Genomic DNA, 26354 nt, shown 5'->3' on the forward strand with positions numbered 1-26354 from the left:
CCGTGGGACCTGCGCAGAGCCCAGCCTGCCAGGCCCTCCCTTTTGTGTCTCAGCTCCAAGACCCCCAGCCTGACGGCAACCCAGCCAGCAGCTCCCCAGTGGGAAGGGCCCCTCCTGACCCCCACCCTGCACCAGCACAGCCTGGCCCCGGCTCACCGCCTCTCTCCCTCCCCCCGGGGCAGACCGAGAAGTTCCCCGACGGCTTCTGGCTGGGAGAGCAGCTGGTTTGCTGGCAAGCGGGCACCACCCCCTGGCACATCTTCCCAGTCCTTTCGCTCTACCTGATGGGCGAGGTGACGAACCAGTCCTTCCGGATCACCATCCTACCCCAGGTGGGGCCGGCGCGCACGTGCTTGGGGCGGGGGAGCTGGAGGGAGCCCCATCGCCCAGTCCTGAGGTGGCGGCGGGCACAGGAGCAGGACCAAACCCCTGGGATTTCGTCTGGGTGGTAACGGGGGGGCTGAATTCAGAGCTGGCCCCTCTCTCCGTACGGGGCTGAGCAGAACTCGGGAGCCCAGCACCCCAACTGCTTTGCGGGCAGGTTGAAATCCAGCTCGCGTGGGCCCCGTTCCGGCACCCGCCCTGCCCGGGATCCCAAGCAATGCTTTCCCCACCCCTTCCCAGGCTGGCCTGGGTGCTGGTGCAGACCTGGCAGGAAGGCCCGGGTCCTGGGAGCGAGCCCCCAGCCAGGGAGCTGGAGCAGCTTCTGCAGACGCAGCTGCAGCTCGCGGTGCGCTGATAACTTACCTCTGTCCTTCCAGCAATACCTGCGCCCTGTGGAGGACGTGGCCACCTCCCAGGACGACTGCTACAAGTTCGCCATCTCCCAGTCCTCCACCGGCACCGTCATGGGGGCCGTCATCATGGAGGGCTTCTACGTGGTCTTCGACCGCGCCCGCAAGCGGATCGGCTTCGCCGTCAGCACCTGCCACGGTGAGAGGCGGCGGGCGTGGCACAGGGCTGCAATCCGGGCTCTTGAGGGTGCCTGTGAGCAGGTGGCTGCGGGGCGGGCAGTGGGGGGGGGCTGCGCTGCTGGTGGCAGGAAGGAGGGGAGTGGGCCAGGCGCACCCCCAAGCCGAGCAGTGAGGGGGTGCACACGGAGCAGGCAGGGACAGGAGCAGAACCTGCTCACAGTTGGTGCAGCTCTGGGGCCTGGCTCACGGCTGCCCTAGTCCTTCAGAAGGCAGGTCCAGGACTGCCCCATGCCGGGGCCAAGCTGGGGAGCTCAGAGGGGCCCTCTCAGGCCACTCTGATGCCGCACAGTCGGGCCCGGCCACGCGGGGTTGCCATGGCCTCCCTCGTGGCAACGAGGGCTGCTCAAGCGGCCGTGGCCTGAGCGGGGGTCCCGTCCGCAGTGCACGACGAGTTCCGGACGGCGGCCGTGGAGGGGCCCTACCTGCACCCTGACATGGAGGACTGCGGCTACAACATCCCGCAGACGGACGAGTCCACGCTGATGACCATCGCCTACGTCATGGCGGCCATCTGCGCCCTCTTCATGCTCCCGCTGTGCCTCATGGTCTTCCAGTGGCGTTGCACCCGCTGCCTGCGGCGGGACCACGACGACTTTGCCGACGACATATCCTTGCTCAAGTGAGGGCCGGTGCGCCGGCGGGAGGAGAGAGCGCCTGAAGGGAGCTCGTTGGCACTGGCTCCCTCGCCCAGCGTGGCTGGAGCTGGACGCAGCCTGCTGCCAACACCAGCCACAGCCCCAGACCAGAACCAGATCTGCCCTTCCCCTGCTCCAGCCTGTGCGACGCCCAAGCCAGGCGGCTCAGCTGGCGCTGCCTGGAGCACCGGCTATGCCTGGCGCAGTGGGGGGAGCCGCAGGGCGGGGCAGGACACTGCCGCCTGGTCTCCAAGGCCACCCTGGGGCAGCCCGAAGCTTGCTCGCTGTAACTCCCTGCAGCGTGCGGCTGGGAAGCCATCCCCTTTGGTCTCCAGCCAGCGTGGACACACGCCCTTGCCCTGTTTGGGATACGGCCTCAACCAAGCCACGGCCCTGTGCTCCAGGGTACTCCTCTGCCAACCACTGAACCCCGGCTCCAAGTCACGTTTGAGGCCTGGTCCCACTTCTGTTCACACACGCCAGTGCAACTCGGTGCTTGGGGTGGGAGGGAGCCCTGCGGAGGCCCTGGTCCGAGCCCTGTAACACTGCAGCATGGCCATGGCTCAGAGCCCCAGGGCTGAGTCAGACGGTCTGTGTCAGGCAACATGGCCCTGTGAGCATGGCTGTGAGCCAGGTGCAGCAGCTGTTGGCATTGGCACAGACCCGGGTTTGCCGCGGAACGTAGATGGATGCAGCCTAGAGTCCATGGAGGAATCAGCCCAGGTCTGAGTGGCGCTTCTTATGGAGCGGCACTTCAGAGGGAGCCCCACATGCTGTTTTTGTTTTGGGCCTACGTAGCCCTGGTCCTTAGGGTTTAAAAGTTTGGGTTTGCAAAAATTGCGTCCAGCAGTGGAGTCTCAAAAAGCCACGTCAAGCGTGGGGGCAGCTCCTCCCCAGGCAGACACTCATTTACGCTGCCCGTGGACCATGCTTCGGGCCTTTGCTGCTGCCTGCGTGTGCACTGCTGGCCTGTTCTCTCCAGCCCCACTTCCCCATGCGGCCTCCATCTCCCCAGCCCGTCCCCTGCAATGGCCACGTGAGCTGGACTCAGCCGCTGGCATCTCCAGGGCCCTTGCCTGCCGTGAAACAGAAGCTGGATGGATCTTCCCCCAACCTGGGCACCGCCTTTCTTCTGCTCCCCGCTGGCCCAGCTGCGGGGACCCTGCTGGGGCCAGCCGTCTCCCCACAGGGGGTGGGGGGATTTGAGGCCTGTAATAAAAGCAGTGCCCAGGCTGCAGCGGGTTTTGAATGTCCGCAGCGGACATGGCGAGCCCAGAGGAGCCAGGGCTGAGAACTGCTGGGGCTGAGCCCCGTGGGCCCTCACCCTGGCCCCAGGCTGGCTGCCCCAGTCGCGAGCGCGAGGCCCGTCTTGGCGGGAGCATCCTGCACTGGGAGCGGGTGCGGTCTCCAGGCCGGCTGGCCACACTGGTGCTGGAGACAGGCCGCTTGCCCTGGACTGAGGGAGCATGACAGGGCTCAGGCTGTAAGCGGGGGTGTCCCTGCCATGGGATTACAGCTTAGACCAGCCGCTCTGCAGCCTGGGGGCAGGACACCACCCCATTCCTGCAGCTCCTGCTTCCCTCCCTTCCACAGGGGCAACTCAGCCCCTGGGGCTCTGGCAGCCCCTGCTGGCATCCGGGATTCTCCACCTTTCAATGCCTGGCTCTGGCCCTCTGCCCTCCCGTGTGGAGCCTGGGGGAAGGAAGGGGCAGGGCAAACCACCCTTTCCCCCAGCTCTGCCTGGGCGGTGACTCGGGGAAGGCTCCCACCAAGTGCCGCGCACAGCAGCTTCCGCCTGGCCTCACTCTGCAGCGCCGTGGGGAGAACCGGCTCCCTCTGCTGCAGCGGGGCGGGTGGGACCAGCAGCCAAGGAAAGCGCGTAAGCCACCGCCCCGCGACCTGCCCTGTGTGGGAAAAGTCCGGGAAGCCAGCGCTGCCTCCCCGGCCACCTCCTCCAGTTCAGGGGAGCCCTGCGCGGAAGGTGGGCTGCACCAGGTGGGATGGTCTCACTCCGGGGAAATCCCTTCCTGGGGCAGGGCTCAACCCTCCGAGGCAACGAGCTGCCCCTGGACCATCCACCCGTGGTTGCACCCCTACCTAACTTGCTCCTTATGTCGGGCAGGCTGCAACGGCAGCATCGCCCTGCCGGTTCCTGGTGTGTTGAACGCTCGCTGGTACTTCACTTCCCCTTTTGCAACGGCCGAGGGCGGCGTGTACATAGCAGGCTGTGTGTGAGCGTACCAATGCCGACAGCTTCTTGCCTGTCCAGTACATACCTATTTCTCTACTCTCAGTGCTAGTGCTGAAAGACGCTGGGCCATCGCAGTCCCAGCTGGAGGGAGCTTGTGTGATTTTTAGCCTCCTGCTCTGGTGCTGAGCCAGGGCCCAGGCTGCGTAGCCGTGGTTTGCCTGGGAGCCGCACACTGGAGAGCGGATGGCACCGTGTTCCTCGGTGTGACAGATGTAGCTCTGCGGAGGGGGCCGGGGCTGAAATGCGATCACACAGAGCAGTGGCTGGCAAGCCAAAAAATTGCACCAGGTGCGTTTTGTGCTTGTCCCGGTTCTGTTCAAGGAAGGTTCTTCTCGTGCATAAGCCTCCTACGCCCCGCGGCCGCAGCGCGCGCCTTTCGCTTCACTTCTGCTACAACTGCGGCTGCAAAAAGCAACTTTGCTCCTTCCCAGCGTGGGCTCTTGCCCTGCTTAACCCGCAGGCGACTCCCCCAGGGTCTGTTCCTGGCCCTTCCTGGCGAGATGGAAAAGCACGGGGCCGCCTGGGCAAGGGAGGGTGCTCAGCCAAGCACAAACTCCTGAGCCTTGGTCAGGGAACAGGACAGCCGAGGAAGTAGCTACTGGTCAGAGCGTTTGCACAGCTTGTTCCAAAGCTTTGCCACTCAATGGCCCAACAAGGTAAAGGTCAGAGGGGTCTGGATCCCCACTGTGCCTCGCACCCCACCCTGAGGCTCTACAGCAGCTCCATGGGCAGGTGGAAATGCAGGAGCAGCTGCAACCCTGAAGGAACCACGAAGGCCTGAAGAGGGCCGAGAAAAACCCGTGTGTGTTGACTTCTCACCTGCCAGCTGGGATCCAGAGGTGCAGAGCTGGTGAGAGCAGCATTTGTGGAAACTTCCCCGCCCGATGCAAGAACAACTCCATGGTCAGCTCGATGGCACAAGGCAAAGGGCCGGCTGCAGGGCTACGAGCAGTAGGCCCAGCTGAGTCCAATATGTGACCCTAGCTCAATGCCCTGCTTGCTTTTCCTCTGATGACTGGAGAGGAGCTGCTGCCCTGACCCCCATGGAAGGTTAAAGAGGGCTCTGGTGGGAGAGCCGCCAAGAGCGTGGGCCCGAAGTTGAGCCATGGTGGAGGAGAAACGCAAGCAGCGGCAGGCACAAGAGGGCCTCTGGCAGGAAGCATTGCAGCAAAGGTTTGCTTTACATGTTGATGAGAATCAGCCTGGCTAGCACTGGAGAACTAACAGCATGAAGAGTAACAGGTCGTGGAGCTGGGATGCAACAGTGGTCCTTAGCATCATAGAATCCCAGGGCTGGAAGGGACCTCAGGAGGTCACCAAGTCCAGCCCCCTGCCCAAAGCAGGATCAACCCCAACTAAATCGTCCCAGCCAGGGCTGTGCCAGGCCAGGACTTGCCTTCTGCTTAAATATCTCATATAGAAAGTAGTAAGACATCCCTGGCGGGAGCATGAGGTGATTAGAAATCTTACAGGCTGGCCAGGCCAAGTGAGCGCCATGTGGGAAGTCACAGCCCCTTCCTCTATGAACCTCCTTCGCTGTTGGTTGTGGTGGTGGGGTAGCCGGTTGCGCCCAGAGTATTACAGAAAAGGTGGGGTGGAGGGACAGGACCATCAGTTGGCGAGACACACGAGTTTCCATGCATGTGCAGGTCAGGCTCCAGTAAAATCTGCTCCCTCACCCTAGGGCTCCCTGTTTCACAACAGCCAGCGCCAGCTGCTGCCCATAGCTTGCTCCAGTCCTGCATTCATGCAGCCTGACTCCAACCAAGGGGGAAGTTACACACAGCTGCACACAGACCTCCACGCCCGAGTACCTACCCAGGACGCCTCTGGGATCCCATTCAGCTGTGGGCCACAGCCTTCACATGTCCACGTACATGCAGAAATTCTACTGCCGGGGCCACAATGCTGCAGGCAGGCAGGTGACACTTCCATTGATTTCAGGGGAGCTGCACCAGTCCTGAATTTATCCCAAGGACTGTGCAGAATCTACAAAGTAGGGACCAGATCCTGAGAGGTGCCGGACGCCTTTAATTCCCTTTGAAACCAGCAGAGATCGCACTGGCTACACCGGGCCGAGGTAGGAAGATGGGCTCAGGGGGAGTCGGCTGGGTCTGGAAAGCTTTATTATTCTCAGCTGCAGTGCAGCCCGCCTTCTCTCTCCTGCAGAACCCCCTTCCTGTGGGCCCCGGGGGAGAGTAACAGCAAACAGCAAGGACCACCCAGCGCATCACCTCTGTCCAGCCTTTTGGGGAGCAGGAAATAACTGGGCATAGTTACTCGTGGCTGCTGCTGTAGACACCTGTACTCTGTAACCCTCATGTCGATGTAAGAATAATGAATGTTACACAGTAAATTATTAAGGAGAAGAGCCTTGTGGTCCCAGCCTACTCATTGCCAGGGACAGCCCAGTGCCAGAAGGACAGCGGGAGGCCTGTGAGCAGCCGAGGGCTCCTTTGGAGTAGGGCAGGTAATGGAAACGTGTGACTCGAGTGCAGACCTCGGAACGGTTGTCCCAAGACAGCACGAAGGGCCATGGCAGAAGCAAGCACGTTGGTAAGTGGTGGGTGAGCGTTACTGGGCTGTTTGTTCTCAATGGGGGAGTGCTCACAAGTCAAGGAATGGGCTTGTCAAGTGGGAGGGGGATCTTTGACCAGCTACTCCGCACCACACATTTCACAATCAGCGCCTGCTTTTCTCAGCTGCCTTCCAAGGCCGAAATTATTCACTCCGGTTCTGCGCTGGCCCCAGCCCCGGTATTTAGCAGTGCAGCAGCACAAGGCAGAGGACTGGAGCTCATTTCCATGCCCTCCCGGGTGATCATCACCTCTCAGAATCAGGCGCTGGGGCTAATATGTGAAGTTGCAATCCCCCGGAGTCTGTTCCAAGGTTGGAGTGTAGTCAGGATGTCCTTTGCACACAGTTCAGCAGGCTCCTCGAGTGAGACAGGAAGCCTGGCTTGTCTTCCAGCCCAGGCCAGCAGAAGAGGAGTGCAGGAAATGCGCCTGCAGTTCGAGCAGACCAGTGGTGTGGCGTGGGGCTCGGCAGACACCAGGCAGCTGGAGGAAGGAAGCTTGCCTCGCTGCTGTCCAGGACAGGATCACTGAAGCCAGCTAGCCCTGCCTCAGGCCTGGCCTTGTGGCACAAGGGCATTTCACAGGGCGGTTGAGACCGGCCAACTGAACGGTGGCGTAAGTCCCAGCTACACGAGAGCACACTCAGCAAGGCAATTGCCGAGTGCAGGGCGGAGTTCGGTCTGCTGGGTGCTGTTGTGTGCATTCACCCTTTGACGCCCATCTGACCTCCCCCCTCAGCTCACCTGGGGCTAGGCAGAGTCTGCCGGTTCTCACCTGAGGGAGGAGGTACTACCGAGTCCCACCGTGTGAACTGTCCGTGGCTTCTCCCTCAGGAGCAGGGACCGCGTGACTTAGGGGTGAGGGAGAGACACAGGATTATGTCTGGCACTCATGAGGCCCAGCACCAGCTGCTCAGCACAGTGCTTTTATCCAAGGATCTACACGCAGAGAGAGGACGTCCCTGCACATGGGGCAGTACACCACCTGGGACACCTTGCAGGGCAGTGTAGAGAACCCAGGTACCCCACTTACCAGCCCTGTACGTCAACGGCTTCCCCTTCCCCCAAGAGGCCAGCATGGAAGCCTGGCCCGTTCACCCCAAGAGCCTTGGCATACAGAGCTCTCCCACGGCAAGGCACTGCCGAAGCGTGCACTCCTGCCAGGTTCCCACAGCAGCGGCATGGCTGGGCAGCCACAGCACCTTGGGACAAAGTTACAAAAGCCACAAAGGCAGCTAGGCTACGCAGCATGCCCCAAAAAGGCAGAACAGTCCCAAACCTATGCATAATATACACACTTTTATTTATGAATCCCTATGTATACAGACATTCTATACACACACTACCTATATAATAAAAATGTACATGTGTATACATGGTTGTATAAATATAGAGCCGTAGAAATCTCAGAACCGATCCCGCCTATTCACAGCGACGTCTCTGGCACGGGCGCTTTGGTCGAGTGGCTGTCATTTGGGGCTTGGACAAAAAGGGCATGTGTCATTGGTGTTGGTTTGGGCCCAGAATTTGATGCACTAAAAAAGAGAGAGTCAGTAAGGAGCCACCTGCCCAACTCACGGTGCGTGTTATACAGAGATTTTACCAGCATCTTGCCAGTTCAGGGCCCTGTCCTCCAAGGGACGGTCTGCTGCACATGGCAACACTATTTCTGCATCTGGGAGACCATCAGGGAGCTTTGCAACATGGCAGGGTTGTTAGGTTCTCCCACGAGAGGGGCTGTGCTCTGCCCCTTAGAAAAGCAGCCATTCCTCCTCTGTACACCTTCCTGTTTCTCCTTAGCCCCAAAGCACCAAGAACTGGGCTTTGTGCCCTGCATTTACCACCCTGCTAAGCCAGACCTGCCCTGGCACTAAGGCCAGCCTCGCCCATTAGCAACTCCCCGCTCCCAAAGCAATGCACACACAAGAGGCTTGAAGGTTCACAGGGAGCAAAGGGGGCCAGCTCAGCAATCTCTCTTCCAGAGCAGAACACGGTTTGGGTGTACACCTCTGAACACACAGAGGGCAAGAGAAGCATTTCGAGCATGCATCAGAGGGCTGCACTCTTACAACCAGCAACCAGAGGGCCATCTAAAGGGAGAAAAGCGCTCGGCCAAGCGGGAGCAAAGGCTGATTTCACCTAGCCCAGGATGGACTCATTTCCCAGGGAACTCCCTGGCCCTGCACTTCCCACCATGTCCATCAGCTCCCTGTCCCAGGGTGAAGCTTGGCACCCTGAACCACATAAGCCATGGCAAGAAGAGTGCTTCCTGGCCAAGCGGCTGCCCTGGCTGATGGGCGGGAGGACAGCGCCCCAGGCAGGTCTTTGCACCACTTACCTCCTTGTGGAGTACGTGAGAACAGGCCATTGGGTGGAGCTCACTGGGCTGCACGAGTTTCTGGCACATCAGACACAGCTTGCAGGTGGGGGGGGCCTGGTCCCAGCAGCAAGCGTGCACACAAACGAGAGTCACAGAAATCCTGTCAGCATCCGCAGCTCTGAGTGCCCTGTGTCCCCTGCAGCCGGTCCCCACTCAGGAGGTACGGAGGGGCGAGGTGCCAGGGTGAACACATCGGAGAGGACAGGGGAAATCATACCAGCTGCGTGGTGCTATCAGCCCTTCCCTCAGGGCACAGCTTGCTCATACTGTCATTGGCTCTCCTGCCCCACGTCAGTGTCGCATGCTTGCCTATCCCAGGCACTGGGATATGCCAGCTCCCCCCATGCCTGCACAGTCCCTCGGGCCCTCACCTGTGCCCTGCTATGGCGGCTGCTTCACTCCTTCCCCCTGCACAGAGTGCTCATGGGCAGCAGATGGCGAAGGGCCTGCGCCCTCCTGCCTCGCCAGCCTCAGGTGAGAGCCAGAGCGGGTGGAGACAACCCTTGCCTCCCAGCCTGTGGGGCACCTTGCAGAGATGCCTCCCACCCCCTGCAGGCTGGGCTGGAGAACATGCAGGAAGCAACTCCCAGGTAACTAAGAACATCTTACATGCGATGGTGTCCCTGGGTAAGACACCTGAGCCGGTGGCAGGAACATAGGGGCGCTGATCTGGGGCAGAGGAGCAGGAAACATGGGGGCCCTGATTCGGCCAAGTGGCTGTTAGCAAAGATGATAAAACGTATTAGGCAGGTTTTAGAGGGAGCACTGAAGTCACCCCAGGGTATTTACGGGGGTGACGGAGACCAGCAGAGGGGACCTGTTGGACTTGACTATCACCGGCTTGCACAGGATGGAAAGCTGGGAGCTCCGACTTTGCCTGTGTGGACCCCGTTTATTTCTTAGGGACTGGCCCTGTTCAGATCAGAGCCCCGGTGCAGTTCACTCCTGCCAAGTTCCAACCAGTCGCTGCAGCACTGCCTCGTCTCCGAGCCGAACGCTCCCTCCTTCACTGTGACCTGGCCCCCCGCCAGGCCGGCCCTGCTCGGACCCTGGCAGTGCTCTCGCAGCTCACCCACCTGCACACTCATTGCTGCCCCCTGATGCTCAGCCAGCCAGGCTGCTACCAGCTGGTTCAGCTCCTCCATGGTCAGCCCTGCCATGGTTCTCCTCGCTGTCTTGATCTGCTGCAGGATGGTTGTCAGCAGGGCCCTGAGAAGACAGCGAGCAGGTCAGAACTGCCTGGGTGCCAGCTCTCGCTCCACGGCGACCAGCCCCCCCCTCCAGTGAGGGACCTGGGACGCTGACAAGGCTGGAGCCAGCCCGGGCCTTTCCCTAACGCAGGCTGAGGTCAGTCACAGGGAGCATTACTTGCCCTCCTCTCCTTCACAGGACCACAGGGCCCCATCAACCTAAGCGAAGCCCCAGGGCTGCAGTAGGCATGCACTGACCCTCACGGAACGTCTGGGAGGCGGGGTGGCCCCACGTGACAGGTGGGGAACTGAGGCAGCGCAGAGATGACACGCGGCGCCTCCTACCCTGGCCGCGTGCTTCACTGCGCCACAAACACTGGGACGCCTTCGGGTGAGGGGAGTCAGTGCTGTTAGCGAACCAGGAAAGCCGTGTCCGCGCAGAGAGCCCGGCAGCGAGGGCAAACAATAGCCACCCCATCCCTGCTGCTAGAACATACCCCTGCTGCTCTACCGCGTGCTTTGTGGCAGGCTCCCAGACTGCACCTCCCAAGGCTCTCACTCAGCTCCTTCCAGAGGGGCCTCAGCCAGCGCCTGCTGCTCAAGGGACCCGGCTATTTCCCGAGCATGCCCCATACTGGGCTTGGGCTGCTGTCGGTACATTCAATCCTCGCTCCCACTCCACACACACACCCCGGGGCCTTTCCTACGGCACCGCTGGTGAGATGTTTTCAGAGACTCCGGCTGCCGCATGTGTAGGGCCCCAACCCAGACAAGGACGCTCACTTGTTACACTGAGGAAATCGAGCCAACAGCTTCTCCAGGATCTTTTCCAGCTTATCCACTGGCTGTGGCCTGTGAGACTCAGGCACGCCCTTGACTCCTCCCAGGCCGGGCGGAGGCGGGACAGAGGCAGGAGAAGTCACGTGAGGACTGTGGGTGCCGATGAAAGATGCCAACACAGGGCTGTTCCTCCCGTGGGAGGCAGGCAGAGGGGGCGAGGGCTGATTAGGTCTGGAGATGACAGGATTCAGGAGTGGGAAAGAAAGCGCTCGAGGATCAGCGCTCGGCATGACCATGGGAACTGGGACCGGCCCAATGGGGAATGGGAGCCTGGGGGTAAGGGACGGGTTGGGCGGAAATGCTGGCATCATGAACTCTGTCTGAGAGAGAGAAGAGAGCAGGGGTTAGAACAGCCTTCTGAAAGCCGGCCCGGAGCTCCTGCCACCCAGACTACAGCCACGAAAACCTGGAGTGGGGGAGGCAGCCACCCCGATGCTGTCACCAAAGCGACAAGGGGTGCGTTGTAACAGCTGAGCAGGCAACCGGCTGGTACCATGCACCCGCCACACCACTGCCAACGCAGGGCCTGCGACCAATCTGCACCGCCAACCCTCCCACCACTGCTGGGGCCAGCAATGCGGCTCTGCAGGAGACAGCTGTAGCAAAGCCACATGCACCAGTGGCCAGGGATCGGGGAGTGGCACTCACTTCTGAGGGGGGCGGCGGCAGGGTGGGGGTTGGGATCTGTGGCAGGCTGCTCAGCTTTGCTCCATTCCTCACCAGCTGAATGTGACCATTGAACTGGTCCTGAGAGAGAGAGAAAAAGAGAGATTGAGAAACAAATACGTAAGTTGGGGGCGGGGAGGGCGATCACACACCCTACCAGGCCAAGAATCTCGCTCACTCCCAGCCCGCTGCACGCCCTGCTGGCAGGATCCTGGCGTGGCGCCGAGCAGGCTGATTCTGCACCCTAACAGCTGCCCTGATCTCTATGGGGCAGCAGAAAGCCAAACTCCAGCCCCACCGCCATATGGGCAGGAGTGGCGGGTGACCGCACAACATGGGGAGGCAAGACCCGCCCCCAGCCACACCCCTGCCACCCAACGCCCTGCCTCCCCACCATGGTCACAGCCTACCCCTCCCCTGCACACACACTGGGGCTGCATGGCTATCCAGCCCCCAGCCTGCCACCCACAAGAGCAGGCTGGGAGAGGGAAGCTGGGTGCCTCCAGTAGAGCATGGGTGACGCCAGGTGAGGTCCTTTGGGAAGACACTGCCTTGCCCTGCCTACCATACCTGCCACCCCTGCATGTGGGGCACATGCATATGCTGGATTTCCGCCTATTGGTGCGGAGCAAGCCAAGGCGCAGCTAGCCCGTGTCAGTTCCCAGGGCTGAGCCGGGGTCAGTGCATTTCTGTGAAGGACTAGGTCCCGATAGTGTGGCTCCCAAACCAAAGGCAAGAGTGACGACGTACCCACTCCCAAAGGCAACCTAAGACACCTTTGAAAGTGAATCCACCACACGGCCAGGACTAAAGAGCTTTATGGCGGAACGTTATATGGGCACAAAAGAGCAACAAGGCTAAAAACCTCCTGGGGAGAAGAGTCTGAAGTAGCCAGGGCAGTTCACGGAGGTCAGAAATCAGCTAGCTCCTGAGGCTTGCCAGAGCTGTCCTGCTTGCACTTCATTTAATTACTAAGCCCGGACCCATCTGGACATACACATAATCAGTGTTCTCTATCTACTGGAGTTTCTCTTTTGCAATTCTCATCTATTTCACTTCCTGATTACGCTCCCACCACGTAACGACGGGACAGGGCACAGACCATTCTGTAACTGCCTTGCTATAGAAAGCAGTGCTGCTACTGGGGAGAGGAACAGATAAACATGCCAACAAATGCCCACGTTCTTGTCACAATAACATCACAGGTGAAGGGTGAGTTCCTTCAGCACATCACCAGGCAAGACCTTCAGCCCCACATACACCAAGCTCATGGCTGACCAAACATCTTCAAAAGCAGTTTGTCAGGAGGAGGTTTCATTGCAAATAGGCTCAGAGGTGTGTATGACAGCAGCCTCTGTGTATTTATAGAACATGGACATGAAAGCATGTATAAACAAGAGAATAACTGAATGCCACAGATAAATACAGATGGGTTTTGGGAATACTGCCAGGCCTGAACGCAATAGAACCTCCACACCCTAATTCACTGTTTCTATTGGTCAGAGTGGCATTCTGAATTTACCTGGAAGTTTTCCTCCGTATTTAACTATCCCCTTCCTCAATACAGGCAATGGGTACAAACTACAGCATTAGAAATTTCAGACTGAGCCTCAGGAAAAACTTCCTATCTGTACAAAGAGGAGGACAAAGGAACAAACTGCCTAAGGAGGCGGTGACAACTCCCTCACTGGAGGCTTTCAAAAGGAGGCTGGGCACCCATCTGTCTTGAATGGTTTAGATCCACTAGATCCTGCAGCTTAAGGTAGATAATCCTTACAATCCCTTCCAGTTCTATGATTCTACGCTTTGAAAACACAGCTGAGGCAAGACACTGTCCAGCTCTTTAATGCCTGTCTCTTAGGAGCATCAGTTTTCCGGCTCAGTGGCCGGTACGCAGTTACTCTCGTGGCCTGTTTACGTAGTAAGTGTTGGCAGTGTGGTTGAAGCTGTAAGACAGAAGCAGGACGCTCCAAGCCCCGATGCGTTTAATCTGATGATCATTTAAAGGTTTGCTTGAAAACACCTGACAAGACTTGCAGAACTAGTGAAAAAGAGCCAAAGCGCAGGGAAAATTAAAACAAGCCAGGTACTTGATGTGTTTTATGTTCCTGTTTCTCCTCCTAAGTATTTGTAGGAGCTGCTTGACGCTCGGCAGAGATCCTACCTGGACACTTTCTTTGGTCATTCGTATCCTGTTCAGCCTCATTTCCCACTCTTGCTTGGGTCGAATGGTCTCCAGCGTGGGTGGCGCCGACCTACTCGGAGACAAGGAGAATTAAAGGGAACAGAGGGCTGGAATCCCTGTTTTTGATACCAAAATGGGAACAGCTGCAAGCAAACCACCACATACACCTGACACACAGCTGTTTTCCTCTGGACCCTGCCCTTCCATGGAAACTCAAACTCACTTTCTGCTCAAAGCCAAGAAACGTGGCTCCGAACCACACAGGTTCCCCCTGAATGCGAGAGCAGAAGTTCAGGCAGAGCAGCTTGGCAGTCAGGGCACAAGATGTGCCTCTGCTTTATGCTGGTGGGGAAGACTACCACGCACGCACCCCAACAGACTCGATGCGTGGGGGATGTCCCGCACACAAGCGGAAATAAGATGAAGCAGTTAAAGATAAACGGGGAAAAAATGGAAACCTGGAACTCTGCCATCCACTGCGTTGAGGATTGCAGGCCAGGCAACCTAACTTGGTTGTAACCAAGTCTCTCACATTCCTGCAGAGTAGTTTTGGTTTCTGGAGTGGATAAACAGGGTTACTTTGCCACCTTGTAGCCTATACAGAACTCACTTGAGGTAGGTGAGGTGCAGCTTTGCCTCTTTTTCAGCTTCTTCTAGTTTCAGAACCAGCAGCTCCTTCCGGCTCTCCAGGGACAATATCTAACGGGGACAGAGAGAGACACACACCAGAGATATGGAGGGCATATACTGCTGTATGTCACACTGCTCATCCTCCCAGGTTGTGCTCATTACTTTGCACAGTGCTGAGCACAACAGGGCTCCAATCCTGACAAGCCTTCATCAGCAGATCACAGTGTTGTAATTTCTCTTGCCGCCTATGAAGCGTGGCATGCTGCTGTTCCTTGCACCCATTCTGCAGGGAATTCACAGGCACCCTGTCATTCAGTCCCAGCCTGCCACGATAAACAACTCTAGGCCCGTGCTCTCAACTCACAGCCCACTTGCAGCCCAATCAGCACGCAGCTGTGGCCCACGTGACTCCTTAGGACCATACAGATGTATATCTGTTGTGCAGCTGTGGTTCACCTCACACACAAAGAGCTGGCCACGTGGTACAGAACGGTTTTGGAACGACTGGTCTATGCACTCTTCTGCATCAGTCCATGACTTCCAGCCATGGCCTGCGGTAAGACAGCTTATACCAACCTCTGCTTTCCAAGCCCTTTCTGTTTCCTCCAGGATGTTCCTGTTGATTTCATTGTGCTGGTTCTTCAGCTTATCTAGTTCCATCTCCCATTCCTCCCTAAGTGCAAAAGCAGAACAGGGACATGTCAACCGGCCACCTGGAACTGCAGAGCTGCGAGAATGTCGGCTAAACTGCCAGTGCCGTCTTCAGCTCCCTGAAGCTCAAGAGTTACACTGTTTGCAGACTATAGCAGTGATGACTTTCACCCGACATGCAGAGGCTGTAGGTCTCAAGACCAAGCTGGCTCAGTGCATACAAGTGACTAGTCATTACACAACAGGACATTTAACATCTTACTCTGAATCAGCTGTGGAGATCCCTGTAAGCTGTTTCATTTCTCTAAGTTACACCTTTTAAGCTGGGGTTCAAAGATGGTAGTAATGAACAATCCATTCTCCTTCTCTCTGTTTGTGCAGGGAAAGGGGCAACTAGCAATGCTGAAAGTAAGCCCTGACCCAAGACTGTGCCTACATCTGGCGGAAGAAAATCCATATCTGAACTAGAAAGGGACCTGCAAATAAGAACATAAGAACGGCCATACTGGGTCAGACCAAAGGTCCATCCAGCCCAGCATCCCATCTGCCGACGGTGGCCAATGCCAGGTGCCCCAGAGAAGGAGAACAGAAGACAATGATCAAGTGATTTATCTCCTGCCATCCATCTCCTGCCCTTGTTCTGAAGGCCAGGGCACCATCCTTTATCCATGGCTAATAGCCATTTATGGACCTAACCTGCAAAAATTTATCAAGCTCTTTTTTAAACCCTAATAGAGTCCTGGCCTTCACAGCCTCCTCTGGCAAGGAGTTCCACAGGTTGACTGCGCGCTGTGTGAAGAAAAATTTCCTTTTATTAGTTTTGAACCTACTACCCATCAATTTCATTTGGTGTCCCCTAGTTCTTGTATTATGGGAAAAGGTAAATAATTTTTCTATATTCACTTTCTCCACACCATTCATGATTTTATATACCTCTATCATATCGCCCCTCAGTCGCCTCTTTTCCAAACTGAAAAGTCCCAGTCTCTCTAGCCTCTCCCCATATGGGACCCGTTCCAAGCCCCTAATCATCTTAGTCGCCCTTTTCTGAACCTTTTCTAATGCCAATATATCTTTTTTGAGGTGAGGGAATACAGTGGATCACAAATTAAATAGAAAAGTCAGCAGTGTGATGCACCTGTGAAAAAGGCTTATCTCATAGACTCTTAGAATCACAGAGCTGAAAGGGACCTCAAGAAGTCATCAAGCCCAGCCCCCTGCTCCAAGCAGGATCAACCCCAACTAAGTCATCCCCGCCAGGACTATGTGAAGCCGGGACTTAAAAACCTCCAGGGATAGAGATTCCACCACCTCTCTAGGTAACTCATTGCAGTGCTTCACCACCCTCCTGGGGAAGTAGTTTTTCCTAATATCCAGCCCACATCTCTCCTTCTGTAACTTCAGCCCATTGCTCCTTGTTCTGCCATCTGTCACTACTGAGAACAGTTTCTCTCCATCCTCTTTAGAGCCCCCTTCAGGAAGCTGAAGGCTGCTATCAAATCACCTCTCAGGCTTCTCTTCTGTAAACTAAATAAACCCAAATCCCTCAGCCTGTCCTCATAGATCACTTGCTCCAGCCCCTTAATCATTTTCGTTGCCCTCCGCTGGACCGCTCCAGCACATCCACATCCTTTTTATACCGGGGGGCCCAAAACTGGACACAGTACTGCAGATGTGGCCTCACCAGTGCCGAATAAAGCGGAACAACAACTTCTCAATCTTCTCACAACGCTCCTCCTAATGCACCCCAATATGCTGTTAGCCTTCTTGGCTACAAGGGCGCACTGTTTACTCATATCCAGCCTTTCATCCACCATAACCCCTAGGTCTGTTTCCACTGTACTGCTGCTGGGCCAGTTGGTCCCCAGCCTATAACAATGCTTGGGATTCTTCTTTGTTCTGGGGGCATGAACTGAACTGTCATGGGAGATAGTTGTGGTGCTCTGTCAGCAAGGGTGAGGCCTCACACACAGAAACGTCTCCATCTTGGTTGCTACACTTCAGGAAAGAAGGGGCTAAGCTGGAGACAATCCAGAGGAGAGCACAAAAATGGTATGTCTCAGAAAAGCTGACCAGGGTTAAAAGAACGGGGCATGTTTAGCCATGAGAACAGAGTACAGAGAGGGGACCCAGGAACGTCTTCTAATACGTTAAGGGTTACTACAAAAAAGGCAGGGATCAACCGTGCCCCTTGTACAATCAAAGCAGGGCAAAAAGTAATGGGCTTACACTGCAGCATATTAGGAAGCACTGTCTGACTCTAAGGCTAGGTAAGCTCTGGAAGGGGCTTCCAATGGAGGCTGTGGAATCCCTGTCACTAGAGATTTTTAAGAACAGGCTGGACAAACATGTCAGGGGCAGTCTAGACTTCCCGGCCCTGCCTCGGTGCAGGCAGCTGGGTCAGATGACCTCTCAGGATTCCTTCTAGCCCAACATTCCTATGAATCCAAACCCAAGATCCGAACAGCCCCCAGCTCAAGAGAAGTTCACTCTTTAGGGTCTTCATTACTGCTCCTCCCTATTACCTAAGCGCCCAAATTGGGATCCGGATCAGAAGCTGGAGCCCCATACACCAAAGTTAAGTAGGGTGTTAAGGCACAGGGATAGGACAGCACTATGGGATAAATGAACTCCTCTGAGCTCTGCAAGCACAAGTTGCAGAAGGGGTGACAAAGTCATTCTGTTGGGCCTAATTCTCAACTCCAACGGATAATTATCCACACCAAGGTGCACATGTTGCTCTCTGCTCATAAGCCTGTCTATAATACTGGTTGGCGCTCATGGGCACTGGAGCAGACAAAAAGCTTGCACACACACACCCTTTCCCTTCCATATGCCTCTAGCCCACACTGGCGGCCTCTCACTCGGAGTATCACATTCACCCACGAGGCGAAACCTGAAGCAAGTCTCATTTTGCAGCTATTGTCTGTGATTTCATGCTTCCAACGAATTAAGGGGAAGAGAAGGGAAGGACAGCACTCAACAGATCTTATAGAAACAGTGTCCTACTTTTCATCAGACTGCTCTGCGATTAGAGAAACAATTTTATTTTCCTTCTCCTCCTGTTCGTTCAGTAATCTGCAAAAGAGAGAAAGGACAGACCAAGTCACATACTGCAAGTGTGAAGCCTTTCACTTACTGCTGCTGCAGGGCTCAGACCGAAAAGCACGTCAGAGTCAGGAGCTCTCGACAGAGATCTACTCAGAACAGCACATCACCACCACGGAACTCTTCCTGTAGGGTTCCAGTGGTGCTTTCGGGGGAGCACAGTCTTGGCTGGGTCACAACTGTGCAGAGGAAGCCACTGTCAAAGAGCGGTGCACACCACACACCAGGCTCTTTGCGGAGGCGGACACTCTATATGGATTTGGCGTTTGGATCTTTACTAAGGTTGTTCTAGAAGCCCTGTTCAGACAAAGCCAGTAGCTGTGCTTGTCAAAGACAGACCCGCAACATGGAAGAGCGGATCATAAACTTTACCCCCAAACATAAAATCATCCCACCATCCCTCCTTCCAAAGGAAGCCAAGGTAGCTGACAAAGTATGAGACAAATCTGGATCCTTTTATTCACGTAACTGTCCACAGAAACCAGTGAGGCACTCTGAATGAGACAGGCAAGTAGTGCCTAGCCCTAGCTGGTGTGCAGCAAAGAACACCTGGACCGCCCTATACGGTTCTCTTTCTGCAGGGCAACCATCCCTGCAGCAGACCAGAGCAGAGCAGACCAGACCAGACCGGGTAATTCTGGGCAGACAGGAAAAATTCCAACTGAAATTGAACCAGAACACCAAGATGGCAAAGCACCACAGGAATGAGTGACCCCAAAGCTCTTTGGGCTGCAGCTGTATGTCTCCTTTGTCAAGATCTGTCAGCACTTATAGCCAATTACCTCAACGTGATCTCTTTGAAAACATTCATACAGATGGGACTTCCCTGCTCCAGCACTCTGGGACTGGTTATGTTCCAAACAAGTGTGTTTTGGTAAGGTTAGGCCTCTGGGGTGGAGGGGCAGGAGCTGCAGCCTCCCCATTGGACTCCCCTCCTCAGCGTCTCGGCCCTGCAGCCTCCCCCAGCCCCCCAGCCATGGGGGCTGCCAGCTGTCACTGGCTGCCTCTGTCACTGGGGCTCTCTAGTCCCACAACATCCAGAGAGATACAACCCATACTTAGCAGATCTACTACAGACCAAGCTGCGTAAAACTGGAACAAACCTCCCCCAATATATTAAAATACATATGGCTAGAGAAATTTGGCAGTCCAGAAAGGTGGCATGGTGATGTGCTCTCCATCAAACTAACTCCAGCGGGCATTAGGGTTCAAACACACACTGTTCACTTCAATCAGTACTCGCTCTCTCACAGTAATACCTTCTGCCTTTCTCACAGAGCTTCTCAATTTCAGCTTTCAGGTCCTGCTCCTTCTGCAAGAACTCCTTCTTCTCCTTCTCCATCTTCTTCTTCGTCTCTTCTCGTTTGATTGTCACATCCTGAATGGCCTTCAGAATCTCCTAGAGCATAACCAGCACCAAGCAAAGAAAGACTGTACGCTCACCACAAGATTGAATTGTACCAAGTCCAGAATTTAAAAAACAATGTGTGGGTAATTACATGGGCCACAAAAGGGTTTCATAAGAGGAATGAAAGTGCATCAGTCATGTGAGGCAATGGGCTGAGGATTATGAACAGGAAACTACAGTCTGCAACACAAGATAGATGACTGGTTAAAATCATAGGTTCTCTAGGGGAATCAGGGGGGTCAAAAAACAAGCCTCAGCGGCTCATAATCTTCCTCCCTTTCTCTACTAGATGAGAAGATGTGATGAAGCTTTTCTCTGCTCTGACAAGGGGTCACAGTATAGAAGAAGCAGCTGCGAACTACAGTTCTAATCTGGGATTCCCAAACTTTGGGCCAGAGCTGACTGGTCACGTATCGCTAACTCTTCTTGTTCCCAGCTCCTTGGATTAATACAAGAAATATTCCCTAGTGCTATTGCTGTTGTTGTCACAAGGATGTTAGAAGCTCATGAGCGCGTAGGGACCTGTCCACAAGATGCTGTTTATTTAGACATAGTCCACGTGTTTAAAGATTCGGAAAAACAGACACAAACAAGTCTTTCACCCTGATTCTCACAGCGACCGATATATCTGATGCTTAGAGAAATCCCCACATGACACGTTGTGCTATGCTCTCCATAAGGGGAATCCTTTCCTAACCCCTCCAAGCCTCATTCTGTGCCCAGGAGCGTGATGATGAATGACTGCACTTTAGCCATTAATGGCACTGGGCCAGCAGGACATTGAAAGAAAAAGTGCTTTGCTTGCTACCTGATGATTCTTCATCTCTTCTTCCCTTCGTTGCTGGAGCTGCTTGAGCTGCACTTGGAGCTGATTCTCCACCTGCCTCTGTTTGTCTAGCACTTCCTGGTAACGTTCCTTCAACAAAGCCCTCTCAGACATCATTTTGCCCTGGAATGCACAAAAAGGTAGGTAAATATTTCCTCCCTCCTACTGCATCAAGGAGAGTGATGCAGCCTGACCAAGCACTGCTGCAATATGAGAAGAGCAAGTTGTCCCAGCAGAGTATCACAGTGCAGGAAAAGGTAAGACGCAGGCTCTGAAGAGCCATGGTTAGCGTTACTCCCCGGAACAAAGCACCAGCCCTCCTGGACCAGAAAAGGCAGAAACACCCATGCCACTGCAGGAGGCATCAAACAGTTCTCAGCTTCTTGTCTAACAACTCATAACAGGACCGTAAAGCAGTCATTTAAATGAGGCAGCATGTCTAGGCATTAGAGTAGTGGTGTGGGGAACTAGGAATCGGGATTCATGGGTTCTAAATATTCCTTTATGGAAAGTCAGTTAATGTTTCTATGCTGCAGTTTTTTCAGATATAACTACAGTATTACAGCTCCCCAACCTAACATGAGTGCTGTGACAATTCACAAAGGTTTTGTCAAACTCTTTGGGAGCCAAGGAGCTCCAAAGGAACACAGGTGAGAGAGATTTGGAAAGAAGTCATCGGCATTTCAATTGCATTGCAGCCCAAGGGAGATTGAGGCAGGCCCAAGGTATCATACTGGAAGGAAAATGGCCATGACCTTCCTTGCCCATCTACTTCATGTGTCTCATGTAGAAGTGGGACAGAAAACTGCCAAATAATACAAATACTATCATCATCATCATCATGCACACTGCAGACAGGATCTCAAAGCACTATACAAACATCAGTGAAGCCTGAACAGGTATAGCTAGCTGTGAAAGAGCTCCTTACACAGGAGCGCTGGCCCTCAGGTTGTTAACACTGGCCTGAGTGTCTACACTCATCTGTAACTGCTGAGCCGTAGGTCCCACGGTCTGCACTGCATTACGCTCACCCAAGTCCCACCCATCCTTAGCGCAGATTACCTAGCATCCTCCCAAAACGTGACTGTTCTAGCTCTCTGTTCACAGTGAATTGTGCGAAAAATTGACTGTTCAGAGGACAAAGAAAGTCAGCTTGTGGGATTGTGGAATACTTTTGGCAGATTCTCAGACGACGAGTCTACAGGGGCAGTGTCTACACAACAAAGCAATCAGGCTTGAACCCCGAGTCCTGGCTTAGACCCACAACCTCCACGGTGCCCAGGCACTTTGGGTTTGCGTGACTTGTGTGTCGAAAGAAGGGAGTTACACTTGAGCCTGAGTCCAAACCCTGGGCTCCACTGCACTTCAGATAGAGCCAGTCATTTTACCTGCAAGTAAACAGTGTGTTTAGGGCCCCAATTTCTGTAGTGCTGAGCATCGCAACTTCCCACACACTTCACTGAGTTCCAGAGAATGGAGGCCCAGGTTCCTTGCCCAGTGCCAGAGTAAGTAAAGGATCTGTGATTGTGAGAAGTAGTCCCCTGTTCCAACCATGAGACTGGCTGTTCTTTAACACTCACCAAGTTCTTTTCAATTTCTTGATCTGTATTCACCTCCAGGTCAGCAGTCTTAAAGTCAGTCTGCAAAGGCAAAAAGGATTATCTGCATTAGAGCTCTCTACGAGGTGAAAATAGTTTTGTATTCAGACACAGTTCTCATTTTAGAGGAGCCTTCAGTGGTTTCCCAAGTAAGCTCTGACACTGTTTCATTCATCAGCTTTAAAGCAACCCTCGACAACCAAGCAATATGACTGGGACCACATTCATTGCTGAGGTCCATTGATGTTCGTAATTCCCCCAGCCTCTTTTTAGATTACAAAACACACACACACACTGAATCTGATTTTACAAGGTACAGGGGGCATGTAGCAGCCTATCAAAGGAAAAGCACTTCCAAGGAGCCTAGCAAATGACTTCTACGAACCAAGAGAAAAAAGAAATAATCTAGACACAGAAGTTTTACTTTTTCCTGCGATAAGAGGTGTGTATTGCATGAATATCTTGGCAAAGGACAACAAAGATCGTTCCGAACCTCAGGGAATTACTGAAAGGAATCCTGTCTCGAGGAAGAATTCCAGCAGAACCCTTTGTGCCCCGTCACATCCTGTGGATTAAAAGGCCCTACGGAGCGTGTAGGCATTTACTGCCTGAAACCAACAATACAACCAGAAAACAGAAGAGCTTGCCTGGGGCACACAGCAAGCTCTCAGTTAGGAATTAGTGCTTCTGCCTTCCACCTCCCAACACAACTTCCCCATCCAGAAAAAAGAAAACGGCACAAAAGAAAGCTCAACCTTGATGAACATATGCAGATTGGTACCTGACCTGCACTGCAATGTTCTGTGAAGGCTTCTGGGATGACGTTTCCTGATCTGAGTCCTGTGCAATTCTGTTGTTCTCAATCCCATTCTCCCCACTTGGTGGCATCTCTAAGGGTTTATTATCCAGCTTCAAAACCCCATCACTACTGGCCTGCTGCAAGTGCAAAGCTTCCAGTTCATCCACAGAACAATTATGGGTAGCATGTTGCTGTTCTGCATGGACATCAACCTGGAAATCCAGAGAAGCGGACTGCAGATTTTCCAGAGCCGGCGAGGTTCTCTCTTCCTTCGCTGCCCTGTCTGAACCCTCTGATTCAGAGTGATAAAGCTCTTCACTTGAGGAATCCACCTGCGTCTCTCCGGAAACAGCACCAGAGTGTCCTACTGCTCTTGGCACAGGTTCTTCTGCTTTGTTCTCTGCAGCCAGCAGTGATGCACTGGTCAGCGATACCCCATGATCCCTTTCTGCTCCTCCCGAATCAGCATCTCTTGTAGCATCACTTGTTATTGGTTGACTATGATCAGCAGCTTCCACTGATAGAGGATCATTCACATTTTCTTGTATAGAAAGGTCACTGATGCTGTTCAAAAGAAACAGATATTCATCCTTTGCCCTTTTCACCCAAGTCTCTCAAATTGCTTAAAAAAGTATTTTGTCCCACAATCAGTCTAGCAGGAGTTCAGTATTCCTACCTTACAGAGGGAAAACCTGAGATACAGGAGAAGCAACTTGTCCAGGAATCCCTGACAAGTAAGTGACAGAGCCAATATTTCAAACCAAGGAGACCCAAGTCACAGTTAGGCCGCACTTCTTCCTTGATACAATTTGCCTTATGTACAATATACTCTTTAATTGGTTCAACTCTCTTTGCTGGTACCAATTATAGCAACTTTCCCTCAGAAGCTACAACCAAGAAAGCATCCTCATCACAGGGCTGTAGAAAACTAGTTTTCGACTTTCCCCACTCTCCATGCCCTTCACATGCTGCCTCAAAAGGAACTAGTTCAGTAAATTACCACCACACTGGACTTCTTCCACTAGGTCAATGCTGCAATCACACAAGTGAAAGGCCATTAAAAGGAACTATTTGATTGATTTTGTACATCCCTTTGTATAAACCATCAGCCAGAGACCTGAAATACAAACACATCCCCACACCTATATCCTACCTCACAGGCAAATTGTCGAGTTCTTTGTATAAGTTTGATTCTTGCAGGGCCAGCTGGCCAGCAGCGGATTTCTCAGGAATGGGCACCTCATCCTTGCTCTGTTCTGATGCCATAGTCCTTTCGCTACAGTTAAAAAAAGTTATCATTAGTATTACAGAGGCACCTAGAAGTCCCCGCCAAGAAAAAGGCTCCTTTGCATTAAGCACCGTATAAACATGCCATAAGGATCGCCTCTGCAGAGAGTTTACAGTCTACAAAGACAAGAAGGGTCAGAAAAAGAATGTGTCACTATCACCACTTTACAGATGGGAAATATAAACCACGACAGAGATATATTTCATTTTATTTATAACTTTCAAAGATATGCATATAGAAATCTACATATTGACCGTGTAAGACATTACAACAAAGATGTAATAATTTTGCTTGGAAAATTTAATCAGAACTACTGCTGTGGATACATCGATATACAGAATTTTACATATTGTGGATCAATTACCACCAGACGATGAGTGAAGAGAAAAAAACGACAACCCTATAACCTTCTAATACTGAAGAGTTCAACAAGGTATCAGTGACAACGAAACAGAATATGGAAGCGGGAACAACTCGCCGCTGAAGCGTGATACCAGTACAGACTGAACCTCTCTTATCCGGCACCTTTAGGGCGTGACCAGCGCTGAACGAGAGAATTTGCGGGACCCATGGGAGAGGGGTCGACATTGTCTCGCACATCACCAGCACTCCCGCCGCGTGCTGGGCTCTCGGAGGACGCTCGCGGGTAAATCACAGCACCCGACACTGCGAGCCAGGAAGGGAGGCTGTAAACAAACTTTATGGGACCACAGGAATCCTGGCCACACCCACGATAAGCGGCTCCCCGGCGACTTCAACTCGCGCCGGATTAGGGCTGCTGGACAAGAGCGCTCCAGGTGCGACCCGCAGCGCCCCCCGCCCCTCCACCAATCACTCAGAGGCTCCCCGCGGGCTGCGCGCACAACGCCGGACGGGGCCAGGGACGCAGCCACCTTCCAGCCGGGGCCGGGCTGCACCTGGCGGCGGGCAGGTCTCACAAGCGGCGGGGGGGGGCACAAGGGCTCCGCAGGCGCCCGGCTCGGGAGCGCTCGGAGCCCGTCTGCACGAGCAGAGGGGCCGGCGGAGCGAAGCCGCTCGGTGCGGGCGCAGGGCAGCCGCGCCGGGAGCAGGAGGCGCCAAGCGGGGGGCGCGCCCGGAGCCGCTCGGGCAGAGCCCCGCCCGCGCCCCCAGCCCCGGGGGGCGACGCCGAGGGGGGCCGCTCTGCGCCCCGGGACGAGGGGGGCCCGCCCGCCCGGCAGGGGGGAGGGGCGCGGGGGAAAGCGGCCGGGGCCGCGCACCCACCTGAGGCCGCAGCCCGGCCTAGCTGCGCCCCCTCCCCGGCCACTTCCTGGGCCGCACGCCGAGGAGCCGGCGGCGGGAGCGGGCCGGAGAGGCAGCGCCACCGCCGGCCGCAGGGTGCTCGGCTGGCGGGAGCGCCCCCTGGCGGCCGGAGGAGCGGCCCGGCAGCCCCGGCCCCGGGGTCCCCGCGCCGCCCCAGCCGCAGCTCGCCGGGCGCCAGGAGAAGCGAGCGAGACACCCCCCCACCCCCGGGACAGAGTCTCTCTCTCACACACACACACACACTGCTCGGTGCCACATAGTGGTGTGTCACACACACACTGCTCAATGCTGCGTGGCAGTGTCACACACACACACACACACACTGCTCGGTATCACACGGCGGTGTGTCTCACACACATGCACCCCTCGGTGCCGTGCGGTGGTGTGTCACACGCACACTGCACAGTGCCACATGGTGTGTGTCTCACACACACACTGCTCAATACTGTGCTGCGGTGTAACACGCACACACTGCTCAGTGCCACGCAGCGCTGTGATACACACGGACTGCTCAGTGCCGCACACACTGCTCAGCTGTGACACACACACTCATTAGTGCTGCTTGGCTGTGACACACTGCTCAGTAACCCTCAGATGTGACACACACACACACTGCTCATCTGTGACACGTACGCACACTGCTGGGCACTGCTCGGCTGTGACACACACACTGCTGGACACTGCTTGGCTGTGACACACACACCCACACCCGCACACTGCTTGGCTGTGACACACCCACACCCACACTTGCACACTGCTCAGCTGTGACACACACACACACACACTGCTGGGCACTGCTCGGCTGTGACACACGCACACTACTGGGCACTGCTCGGCTGTGACACACACTGCTGGGCACTGCTCGGCTGTGACACACAAGCACACACACTGCTGGACACTGCTCAGCTGTGACACACACACACTGCTGGACACTGCTCGGCTGTGACACACACACTACTGGGCACTGCTCGGCTGTGACACACACGCACACTGCTGGGCACTGCTCGGCTGTGACACGCACACTACTGGGCACTGCTCGGCTGTGACACGCACACACACTGCTGGGCAC

General features: G+C 55.0%; 3 protein-coding genes across 7 annotated transcripts in view; 2 read left to right on the forward strand and 1 right to left on the reverse strand.

Annotated features, from left to right (window-relative positions):
* BACE1 (beta-secretase 1) overlaps positions 1-19852 on the forward strand; it is a 33520-nt gene extending 13668 nt beyond the window's left edge. For 2 of the 3 annotated variants that reach the window (XM_074976774.1, XM_074976776.1), the window contains 3 exons: positions 183-332; positions 762-933; positions 1356-3041. In XM_074976774.1, coding sequence (XP_074832875.1) covers positions 183-332; positions 762-933; positions 1356-1597 — 564 coding nt within the window. In that variant the 3' untranslated portion in view covers positions 1598-3041. Of the gene's footprint in view, positions 1-182; positions 333-761; positions 934-1355; positions 3042-19782 lie in introns of those variants that run through there. The other variant, XM_074976777.1, reaches the window with a different exon arrangement.
* Positions 3240-25336, reverse strand: RNF214 (ring finger protein 214). Of its 3 annotated transcripts, none has more exons than XM_074976771.1 (16): positions 25247-25336; positions 23870-23992; positions 22704-23280; positions 21900-21959; positions 20302-20442; positions 19345-19484; positions 17987-18055; positions 14903-14999; positions 14307-14395; positions 13676-13766; positions 11494-11592; positions 10789-11165; positions 9892-10024; positions 9425-9532; positions 8774-8869; positions 3240-7970 (listed from the first exon to the last, which is right to left on the reverse strand). In XM_074976771.1, the coding sequence occupies exons 2-16, from the start codon at positions 23980-23982 to the stop codon at positions 7905-7907; spliced, it is 2256 nt and encodes a 751-aa protein (XP_074832872.1). In that variant the 5' UTR covers positions 23983-23992; positions 25247-25336; the 3' UTR covers positions 3240-7904. The 3 variants fall into 3 exon arrangements, with proteins under 3 accessions (XP_074832872.1, XP_074832873.1, XP_074832874.1); XM_074976772.1 differs by lacking the exon at positions 25247-25336 and adding an exon at positions 24530-24578; XM_074976773.1 differs by lacking the exon at positions 9425-9532 and having other exon boundaries at positions 3296-7970.
* PCSK7 (proprotein convertase subtilisin/kexin type 7) overlaps positions 24722-26354 on the forward strand; it is a 45787-nt gene continuing 44154 nt past the window's right edge. Inside the window, exon 1 of the mRNA XM_074976770.1 lies at positions 24722-24801. The gene's annotated coding sequence lies outside the window, so the exon portion shown is untranslated. The remainder of the gene's footprint in view (positions 24802-26354) is intronic.

This window comes from Carettochelys insculpta, chromosome 25, assembly GCF_033958435.1.
Source record: "Carettochelys insculpta isolate YL-2023 chromosome 25, ASM3395843v1, whole genome shotgun sequence".
Taxonomy (NCBI): Eukaryota; Metazoa; Chordata; order Testudines; family Carettochelyidae; genus Carettochelys; species Carettochelys insculpta.